The 11276-nt window shown below is 45.0% G+C and overlaps 3 protein-coding genes across 3 annotated transcripts in view; 2 read left to right on the plus strand and 1 right to left on the minus strand.

Annotated features, from left to right (window-relative positions):
• The first annotated feature begins 326 nt into the window (after positions 1-326).
• LOC105456210 (actin-related protein 3) lies at positions 327-2450 on the plus strand. Its single transcript, XM_011700085.1, has 6 exons — positions 327-506; positions 865-1045; positions 1141-1455; positions 1544-1858; positions 1928-2146; positions 2233-2450. The coding sequence occupies exons 1-6, from the start codon at positions 463-465 to the stop codon at positions 2410-2412; spliced, it is 1254 nt and encodes a 417-aa protein (XP_011698387.1). The 5' UTR covers positions 327-462; the 3' UTR covers positions 2413-2450.
• Positions 2451-2826: 376 nt separating this feature from the next.
• Positions 2827-6580, minus strand: LOC105456213 (transcription factor 25). The gene is made up of 8 exons (XM_011700099.1): positions 5723-6580; positions 5272-5648; positions 4939-5164; positions 4505-4758; positions 4120-4429; positions 3694-3987; positions 3423-3610; positions 2827-3177 (listed from the first exon to the last, which is right to left on the minus strand). The coding sequence occupies exons 1-8, from the start codon at positions 5852-5854 to the stop codon at positions 3153-3155; spliced, it is 1806 nt and encodes a 601-aa protein (XP_011698401.1). The 5' UTR covers positions 5855-6580; the 3' UTR covers positions 2827-3152.
• A 383-nt stretch (positions 6581-6963) lies between these two features.
• LOC105456220 (basigin) overlaps positions 6964-11276 on the plus strand; it is a 16821-nt gene continuing 12508 nt past the window's right edge. The window contains exon 1 of the mRNA XM_011700112.1: positions 6964-7990. Within this exon, the coding sequence (XP_011698414.1) occupies positions 7915-7990 (76 nt within the window). The 5' untranslated portion in view covers positions 6964-7914. The remainder of the gene's footprint in view (positions 7991-11276) is intronic.

The raw sequence follows: 11276 nt of genomic DNA on the forward strand, positions 1-11276 counted from the left end.
TGTTATGGATTGCGGTACTTAATAATTTAGGGACTTTACCGCCTCGAAACACGATCACATATTTTGAACGTTCATTGAACGCCACGGCCCGCGGGAGTAATTAACTCTTTTCCGACCAACGATTTCGCAAGTGACGAATATTTATATCAAAAATCGCGGAGCAACGACGACGGACGTTTCTCGCGTTTTCGCGACGAGACGCGAGCGAGCGCGCCGCGCTCGCGACATCTCGCGCCTGAGGCTACGTACCCGGTATCGCCTGGCGTGGCGTCGAGGCGTGGTGCGTGGTATCTGGTGCGCCTCTGGTGGTATCGTTCCGCGGGGGCAGCAGTCTCCGGCGGTGTCGGGTCGCGGTCTGGCGTTTGGTGTGGTCAGCGGCGCCCTGGGTTAGCGTTCGCGTCCGTTGTCGGAGCGGGTGCGTTGCGTTTCGCCGGGACAAGAGCGATCGGTGGTGCCGGAATCATGCTCGGACGTCTCCCCGCGTGTGTCATCGACGTGGGCACGGGGTAAGCGCAAGATTCCCGGGAACGACGGAACGGGATGCTCGATCTCGGAGCAGTCGGAGCAGGGCGGAGTCGGTTCTAGGTTAGGCCGCTCCGACCGATCTGTCATCGATGACACCGCAACCTCCGGGCCGAGCCCACTATACGCGCGCCGCGTACCCCCCTTCGCTTCTCGACGATTCACGTGTATCCTCCGCGTTCCTCGCGATGAAAAAAAAAAAAAAAAAAACCCCTTGTCGTCCCGCGGCGAGTCGTATCGGCGTGTCGCGTCGTTATTAGAAATAATTGCCGCCCACGCGATGTAATCGCGATTACGCGCTCGTGGTGTGGTTATCTATTTAATCGCGGCGTTATCTCGTAGGTACACAAAACTGGGCTTCGCTGGTAATAAGGAGCCCCAACTGACTATACCGTCGGCGATCGCCATCAAGGAGACGGCTAAGGTCGGCGACAATAATGCCAGGAGGATTACGAAAGGCGTGGAGGACCTGGACGCTTACATCGGGGACGAGGCGTTCGAGGCCACTGGATATTCGGTTAAAGTACTTACTCGCGGGCCAAATTCGTTCGGAAGCGGGACCGATCTTTCTTTCCTCGATTTACTTATCGATTTTTTTCTTGTTCCTTAAATTCACAGTATCCAGTGAGGCATGGACTGGTGGAGGATTGGGATTTGATGGAAAAGTTTTTGCAGCAATGCATTTTCAAGTATCTCAGGTCAGAGCCTGAGGACCATTATTTCCTCCTAACCGAGCCGCCTCTGAACACGCCGGAAAATAGGGAGTACACCGCGGAAATTATGTTCGAGTCGTTTAACGTGCCGGGACTTTACATAGCTGTGCAAGCCGTTCTCGCCTTAGCAGCCTCGTGGACGGCCAAGAACGTGGAGGACCGCACCTTGACAGGCGTCGTCGTCGACAGTGGAGACGGTGTGACTCACGTGATTCCAGTGGTACGTATAGAACATCAAAATGTTTCGCGTTTTAACGTCGCGCTTTTCAAATCCCGATCTTCCATCTCTGGTCATTGCGTTTTCGCAGGCGGAAGGTTTCGTCATAGGAAGTTGTATAAAGCACATTCCTATCGCTGGTCGCGATATCACCTATTTCATACAAAGTCTGCTGAGGGAACGAGAGATCGGGATACCGCCTGAGCAATCGCTAGAAACGGCCAAGTCAATCAAAGAGAAGTACTGTTACATATGTCCGGATATATCGAAGGAATTCGCCAAGTACGACAGCGATCCTACGAAAATTAAGAAGTACGAGGGTATCAACAATATCACCAAGCAACCCTTTGTGGTGGACGTCGGATACGAAAGGTTCCTCGGACCGGAGATATTCTTCCATCCCGAGGTAAGTTTTGCCCACGCGTGTAGCCACTAAATTTGTGTAATATTGCTTAACATTCTCTGAATATTTCAGTTCTCCAATCCGGACTTTACAACGCCGCTCAACGAAATCGTCGACGACGTGATTCAAAACTGCCCGATCGACGTCAGGAGACCATTGTACAGTAATATTGTATTATCAGGTGGCTCCACCATGTTCAAAGACTTTGGTAGACGATTGCAGCGCGACATCAAGAAGATCGTCGACACGCGGCTCAAGCTCAGCGAAACGCTGAGCGGCAGCCATATTACGGTAGATAATCACGAGAACAATTTGCGTTTGTGTGAGAGGTTTTGTAATTGTACTCCGTGACCCACTGAATTCTATTTGTATTCCAGCCAAAACCAATAGATGTTCGTGTGATATCGCATCACAAGCAACGTTGCGCAGTATGGTATGGCGGTGCATTACTGGCCAGTGATCCGGAATTCTACACGGTCTGCCACACGAAGAAGGCGTACCAAGAATACGGTCCTGGAATTTGTCGTTATAATCCCGTATTTCACAGTATGGTTTAAGAAATAAAATCGGGACGAGCACACGACGATCGAAAACATTTCTAAGAGTATTGTCATTTACGAATGTGAGGATTCTCCGATAATTTACTTCGTTTTTCTAACATGGTGCTAAAAATGCAATTAAAAATAATTCGAAGATTCCGACTTGTTTGTACACTTAATTTTTTTTTAATACTTCTTTTCACAGTATCACGTCGGCGTGTTTGAGTATATGACTTGAATTGTATTATTAGATTATGAAAATTAATGTAATTTTATTCCTGTTCTTGATATTTAATCAATCATCATTCATGACGTACCCACTGTATACACTGTGTCTGAGGTGCATTTTCATAGAATTTACTATGTATTCTATTTACTGCGGTATAGATATATTTACCATATTTACAAGTCTTTAAAAAAAAAATACGTATAACAGATATATAATAACAGATTTATGATGATGTTACAATAATTGTTGTTTAATCAGTGATGCATAATATAAATGCAACACTAGATAATATATTCAAAAGCAATTTTACAGCAACTGAGCAAAAATTCTGACAAAAAAAATGCAATTTTATACACGAAAGCAAATGATTCTGGAATTCTTTTCTTATTGAATTATTATATGTACTAACTACTTTTTTGCATTTTTACATGTACTATTTAAAACAATATGAATTATTTAAAATTGCACAATTTGCATATATTTCTTCTCTGGTATCGTTAAGTTTCCATAGAATTAGAGAAAGCCGTTATTATGCGTGGTCATCATTCTCCTCGCTAAACAAACAAATAATTACAATTAATATCACTTGATATTTTTTAATCGCGTATGATCTAAATGAGTACTTGTGAACATTTACTGTTTAATTTACAATACTCAATAACCTATTTTAATTATGAATCAGTGGATAACTACGAAAGAATAGTTACGATACTACATTCCCATCCTTCGAAACAATCATTGCTTTCTTTCTCCCTCGAAATAATTATTTTTTTTTTTTTACTTTTGCGCGTGTACTTACAATAGGTTCAAATCATTTAAAGCAGCAGCTGCGCCATTGATGTCCGTGAAAAGCGAAGAGAAGAAGAGGAAAAAGAAATTTGAGCTGCTTTCAGCTGGTCTATTGTTTGCTGTAGGCTTTTTATAAATATCGATGCTGTCTAATGGCGGTAACGGATCGTACGACAACATCGGGTCTTCGCCTTGGATCTGAAATAAGTAGTATACAAATTTTAAGTTGGAGTTACAGTGATGTTTCAACACAATATGCGGAGTACGAGATCATCAAGTACCTCGTGAACGTTAACTATAACTTCCTGCAAATCTGAGAGCAGGATGTGTCTCAAAATGTTCCTCGGCGGCTTTCCCCGATAGCGCTTGCTACGCTTCACTTGGCAGTACTTGATGTAATCATCTTTGGACTCGACTCGATTTAGCACGGCGTGCACACATTCTTCCAACCACGGCAAAATATCTGCCTCCTTCCAGAGATGGAAACTACGCATTACGTATAATTTTTGCAGCTTCTCTAGAGCCGGCGATGTGTCAGCTTGCGCTTTAGAGTTGAAAAACTCATGGCTCATTACCTAAGAAAAAAAAAATGAAATATTTAAATAATTAAGTAGCATTTCTTCTCAGAGTACTTTTATTGTGCTCTGAAATAATTTTTTCAAGAAATGTAACACTTAAGAAGAAAAATTTTTTTTTTTCAAGTCTACCTTCGCGTCCGTTTGTATGCTGCATTTTTCCAGTAAGAGCATCAGTACACCTGGGAACATGATAAGAGCGTTTTGCAGAAGCGTATCAGCCTCAGTTTTGTTTCCCAGACGAAAGTGAGCCAGTGCCAGGCTGTACGCTATGTTTGGCAATTGAGTTAAATTTCTCGATTCTTCCCACAGATTACAAAATTGTAGAAACCATTCGTATTCCCTGGCTTTTAAGGCGTAGAAATCAATGCACAAGATCACCGCTAATGGATCACCTTCAGGATCCAATGACAGAAGTAATTTACAAAATTCCAAGCTCGTTCTGAAATTTTCATTGAAATTAATGTAGAGTCTCATCTTCTCACTCTTTGACATTCTTTTAGCATGCGTGTATTACCTGTAACAGGCACGTCCACCGACAAATCCAAGATGTTTAAAAAGCGTTATAAAAAGTGCACGATTCTGTTGCTTCCTATAGTCCAATCTACACTGCGCGGTTGTCACATTGAAAAACGGATGAAACGCACACTCCAAGCAGAATAGCGCCCGTCTGATAAACTCTGCCGCATACGCTAAATCACCATTTATTTTAAATATTTCAGACCCCTGCAGGAGGGAGTCTATGTGGTAAGAATGGGCGTTCAGTATACTCTGAAACATAATAACTTGCATTACCATTTTATATATCGAATTGATTTAAATGAAATTTATTTGTAGAAATATCTAATAGGTGAGCTTTATTACGGTAAAACTGTGCCCCAGAATTGCAAAGCATAAAGTCTAATATCACTAATGTCGCTGCACATATGGCCAACTTATAGTTTGACTTACGAGTATGTTTTCTGGATTCAGACTTTCAACTGCTTGCAAGAATTTGTGCTGTATCTCTTTGTACGAGGTGCTATGTTCGTATACAAAATACTGTACATTCCCCGTAGTCTTCATAGAGTGATCTAGAGACATCGATAATCCGGATTTGTTGGTTGGAACCCAATTGTCTGGCGGGCAAGTCAACCACGTCTTCTTTAAATTCCCAGGGCGGCCTTTACTTTTCTTGCTGCAAGAAAGAAAGCGCCTTTGGTTCAGCAAAGAACTCAGAACTTTTGCGGTGCGTGTTATCCACATATTTTACACATATAATTATACACATAGATGTATAACTACCTTTGACCTGCCTCTACAGTTTTGCTACCAAAGATCCTCTTCAATTCGTTATACGGATTCAAGTGTTTACGCTGTACAGTCAATACGTTCTCCTTGGATATTCTATCAACCCATTGCGCTTCCAAATCTTGATTACTGCAACCCGGCAGTGGCTCGCCAAGCAATTTATTCACCTCCCTTACACTTCGTTCAATTTCGTCGACGTTTTCGTTATCCTCTGCATCGTACTCCTGCTTGGCTCGATTGTTCTCCAATTTCTTGTGCTTTTTCTTCTTCTTTCTACGCTTCGTGTCGTTGTAATCCGCGTTGCTTGGAACCAGGTCCTCATCCTCCTGCCCGACGTCGGCATCCTCGTCCTTGTCGGAGTTCTGATTCAACTGTAGGCACAGCTTATCGTCAACATCACTCATCCAGAGAGGAATGTAACAACAAATTTAGTTCTACTACGTACCACGTCGAAAACGTTGAAAGACTTGGACTTGGTGTTGCCGGTCACCGAGACTTCTGTATCACTTGCGTCGTCGTTACCCGTCTCCAGGGTCACGTCGCCGCCGTAAACCTTTTTCATATATCGCGTAGACATTTCGAGGTATATGTATATATGTTATATATACAGGGAATGTGTTTTTTTTTCTCGACAGATTTGCAGCTGTCTCTTGTCGCTTGCAATTACTAAGCTTCGAATGTTTACCACGATCTTCGGACCACCTCCTCGGCAGTCTGCAAGATTTATCACCTCGTGACGAGCCCGGTAAAATCAACGGAATATCCTCATCTGCCACGCACTTTCCACATCCGATTGCGAGGCACGCCAAGGGCCAAGGCTGCACGCTGATACGCACGATATGCTGGATATGCAGCTCCTGTTGCAGGCGGATGATCTTCCGCGAGAGGAGAAGGGCCCTCTCGAGAACGCCTCGGAAGAGGATTTCGTTCAATTTTCGATCAAAAGAAAGGAAATTTATAGTAGATCGCGAAGGACTGTAGTCGGAGACAAGTTAGATGCAAGGCTCGGTGACAAGTTAGCAGAAAGCTAACGAGCAAGCGGAGCAAGTCGACGAGGAGAGAGAATGAAGAATCTCACGCTCTCTCTCTTTCGCTCTTTCGTTGACACGTCACACAATTTATCCTTGTCGGTCAAAATGTGCGCGAAACGAGATACGAATTTGCATGAATTCGCAGGCCACGACTCAGCCACGAGTCCGCCTAGCTATCGCTAATTTCGCTATAATCAGAGAGAAACCTGAGAGAGGGTATGACGGCCTTTTGCCTGTTACTTCAAAATACCCTCGCGCACTAACGCCACCTGAAGAAGTGGATGCAAACTATATAGCAACATTCACTTTTCGGCACCGCGGATATATAATTTGTGGTGCGTGTCCGTGCTACATCCACCTTTTTCGACTGCTAGGCGGTGCACCCTGGTGCCAGCATTCCGTCTCCACGTCAGTATACTCAGGCAATAGCGAACCAAAAATATTGATTTTTCGATCTGCCGACAGTTGAATTAATCGCCGATTATTCTGAATTTCTCCTGAATTTCCATGGACCATGTGAATTGAGCATAAGGCGACCGCGGATCTCCACAGAGGGCGCAGCCGTAAAATTTTGCACAGTTCGCCAGTATCGGAAAAAAGGGTTGAGGGGGGCCAGCGGAAGAGGGGGAAAATCGAGCAGCGCGTGACAGGACGAGACGAACGTTTGTACGGTGGTGAAGGAGGAGGAGGTCCCGAGCAGAAGACAGCCGTCGCCATTTTTCTTCTGACGTTCCCGAACGACCCGAACATTGTCGTAACTCCGTAACTGCTGCGGCTCGTGCTGTACTTATCCACCACGGTGATCAGCAGTGATCAGTGTGTGCCTCTCTTCCTCCTCTCTCTTTCTCGGTCGATGGTGAAGTCCGCCAGTGACTGTAACGAGGAGAAGGAGAATTAGAGGAAGAGGAAGAAGGAGAAGGTAGTGAAGAGAGCGACGACGACGACGGAGCGGCGACGACGGTGACGACGACGACGGCGGCGGCAACGGCACCCGGACGATCTCCGTGTGTAGTGCTGCGCATTAAGATAAGCGTGCAGAGATAACGATAAGAGGTGGACGATCAAACGTCAGTGATAGATCGTGACGGCAACGGCAGCGGCGGCAGCGGAAGAGGAGGAGGAGGAGGAGGAGGACGAAGAAGAAGAAGAGGAAGAAGAGGAGGTGGAGCAACAGCAGCATCAGCTACAGCAGCAGTAGTAGCAGCAGCAGCAGCAGCGGTGTGACGGGTGTTCTCGCGTGAACTGTCCGATCGTCAATCGGAGCGAAAAGAGGATTCGCGGTTGACCAACCGGGATCCGCAAGATATCGACGAGGTGACGGCCACGGGAAGTCACGGTGAGGACGACAAGGACGACGAGGACGACGGAACACTGTACCCGTGTACGACGGCCCATCGACGCGACGGGCATCGGCGATCTCGTTGCGTACCGCCCGTCACCAGGCATCATACGACGTCCAGGTGCCGCGTAGGTCCCTCTCTCGCCTCGCGACGACGACGACGACGACGACGAGGTGGGGCATCGTGCTCGTCGTTGGTAATCGTATTGCCGTGCACGGTGCACACGGTCACGCGCCACCGCGTACGTCGGCAGCAGCGCCACCGGGATGGAGAGGCGAGCCGCTTTTGTGCTGCTGGGGACGCTATATTTAGCGGTGGGAACCCTCGTCACGGTCCAGGCAGGTGAGTTCCTCTCTCTCTCTCTTTCTCTCTACCCTTCTCTTCGATAGGCACGACACCGGCCTCCTCTCGCCTTTCGACGCCTCTCGATCGGGCGGCCGACTCACGACAACCGTCCGTACGTCCCGTGTTTGCGCACGCGACGGCTCGTGCCTTTCCCTCCTGGTGCGTGTCACCGTCGCGGTGCTGAGTCCACTCGAGACCTTCCGATCATATCCCGATCGCTTCGACTCATCCCGATTCTCCGTCCGAGGACGCGGACGAGGAGACTTTCCTTTAAGAATACGAATTCCACCGCGGTCGATAATGGACAGCTCACGCGACACCGTGACTCGCGATACGTTCGATGCTAATTGATATTCACACGACGAGTTTGACAAACATAACATATATAGAAGCGATACTTAACGATGACTCCGGCTGCGTGTAAAACTTGCTCCGAACGGAAAAAACTTGTCAACTCGCTTGGGCTCCAGGAAAGTCGTGAAGACACCTTTGAATCATCCTTCTGAAAGTAGTCGACCGTATCTTCGATTTTCCTCAATAATTTTGTATTATTTTTGACGGTGTTCTATCAATAATATATAGCAATGCGTCGAGAGAGCCGCGCGCCTGTCAGTGAGAAAATTCTATCGCGCGACAATGCGAACGCTCGGAGTAATCGTTTTCAACCGGCGTCGCCGCTTTTTAATCACAGCCGTCGCTCATCGATTGGACAGCTATATATAACGTCCGCCACTTTTTTCGTATAGCACGGTCTAATGGTAAACCCTGGAAATTTCCCTCCGAAACTGCGCTCGAGGATGACGGGTCCGATTGACGGCGCGCTCTCGTTAAGACCCGAAGACGGACTTGACTCGCGCGACAGACGAGGTTTAATTAAACCCGAGTCAACAAATTCGCCACGATTCCCGCGGTCGTAATACGTTATACAAAGGTATTAATTGTTATTAATTGTGCCAAGGTGGTGAGCGGCGCGATAAAGGTCGAAGGCGTGCTTAAAACGCACGCGTCGCGGGAACCTTAGAATCGGCGTTAACTCACGCGTCACGAAGCTCGAGTGCACCCCCCTTGCATCGACGAAAGATTAGCCTTAATTCCGCTTCGGAATCTCAAAATCAGAGTTACTACTCGCGCTCGATGAAGCTCCGAGTGCGCCCCTGCATCGACGAGATATCGTCCTTATCTATTTGCAAACTTTCTCGGACAAAACTGTCTCTCTGTTATTCGATCTGACTATTTTATATACACAGTTGTTTCAGATGTGTTTCTATTCAGCAGTTGAATTGAATCGAGACGAGAAGCTTTATGCCATTCGGGATTAAACATGGCCGTCTGTCGTCGATCGTTATTCTCCTCTATTTCACGTCCGAACTCGCACGATATACGTATACACATATACGTGAAACGGGGAGAAACAGACAGACGCGGAATTTCTAGCGCTGAATGTACGATGAGAGAATGAGACCGTGCCTATACAGTTCTATATAGAGATACGAAAATGCAGGAACATCTCGGGCGGGCCACGCGTTTCTAATCGAGCGCGAGCGTGGATTATAGCTCCTGTTTAATCTCGAAAATCAGCGAACGTGTTACGTGAAATGATTGCAGAGAGAAAAAGAAATCGCAATCTTCACTATCTCGAGTGCGTTTTATCGCAGTCACTGTATCCCTCTATATCATGTGTACGCTGTCTGTAGATTAGATTGCTCGTTCGACGATAATAACCGCACGATTTCCGTAGTTCGTCCAACAGAGTTTCGATACGGCATTGTTTGGAACTGTTCCGAACTCTTGGAAGTTCCGAGGATCTTTTAATGTAGCTTTAATGTATCGCGATACTCTTGTGTGTGAGAACGCAATTCCAAAATAAACTGAAACAGAAAAAAAGTTGGCCTTAAATCGAAATAGATATTCTCATATATAAGCAAGAATATTATATCGTCTTGAGAGTTTAATCTTAATTAGATTAAATTTATATTGATGCAAGTATTAGCTGCACTCAATTCAAGAACTAAAAATCTTCTAAGAAGATAAGAGATTCTAATAGTCTTGCTTGTATATGAGAATGATTTTGATTAAAAATGGTTCTTCTGTGTATAAATGAGTGTGTAAAATTACATTTAATATCTTTTAAATTTGGCTATTAATATAATATTCTCGTTACTTTTATTAAATATAATTTTCTAGATTATATTTTATTAAATATAATTTTCAGATTTTATTATTAATAACTTTCTTTTTACTATTCTATCGAAAACATATTTTTCCGAGGGCGAGTAAAAAATTATCTACACTTTTGTTTTCCCAATTTTTTCCATAAAAGTAGGAGTTCAACAAGTGAACAAGTACATCATTTTTCTACATATTCTCCTTGCTTTTCAATGCACTTGGTCCAGCGATCTACAAGCTTCTGTATTCCCTTCATAGGAAGTAGGTTTTTTGTTGGACGCGCAACCATTTATGCATCGCTTCCTGTACCCCGATTCTGTATATACTGCAGTCGTTGCGCAGCTTTTTTACGAGCAACGATAGTATAACGATACCGACACTGTCGTTAAGTGCTATAGAATCAGGGTACAGGAAGCGATGCATAAATGGTTGCGCGATCAACCCAAAACCTTCTTCCTGAAGGGAATACAGAAGCTTGTGGATCGCTGGACCAAGTGCATTGAAAAGCAAGGAGACTATAGGTAGAAAAATGATGTACTTGTTGAACCCCTACTTTTATGGAAAAAATTGTGAAAACAAAAATGTAGATAATTTTTGACTCACCCTCGTACATTTCGCAAGTGCGTACAGATTAATAGAGAAAAATTTAACAAAATTGGCACTTGTGTACTTTTATATACAATTATTTGTTGAGTTTTATTAATTAAGCGATCGGAATAACTTTCTTACTTTTAATTTCTCCTCTGCAGAGAATCTGCAATCTGTTCTAACATTAATCGTGATAATCAGAGCTATAGAGGAAGTCAAATAACGCGAGACAACAGACGAAAGTGCTGGTATATAAATCAGCAGCTGTCTCGCGCGCGATGGATGTTTTTTTTTTATTTTTATTTTTATTTGTACGGAGATAACGTTTACACCGCGGCTTTATCGCGTAAGGACGTTAAACTGACGTACGCGTCGTCTATTTGCTCTTCCGACGTGATTTCGTCGGGCCCGCGCGGGTTGGTGTGTTTACATACACGCGTAAATAGCAGCGCTGTTACGAATTTCGTTGTCTCGGTGCGATCTTTCTTCGCGGACCACTAATGTTTACGACGTTCCCCCCCCCCCCCGA

The sequence above is a fragment of the Wasmannia auropunctata genome, unplaced genomic scaffold, assembly GCF_000956235.1.
Source record: "Wasmannia auropunctata unplaced genomic scaffold, wasmannia.A_1.0 LD336106.1, whole genome shotgun sequence".
Classification (NCBI taxonomy): domain Eukaryota; kingdom Metazoa; phylum Arthropoda; class Insecta; order Hymenoptera; family Formicidae; genus Wasmannia; species Wasmannia auropunctata.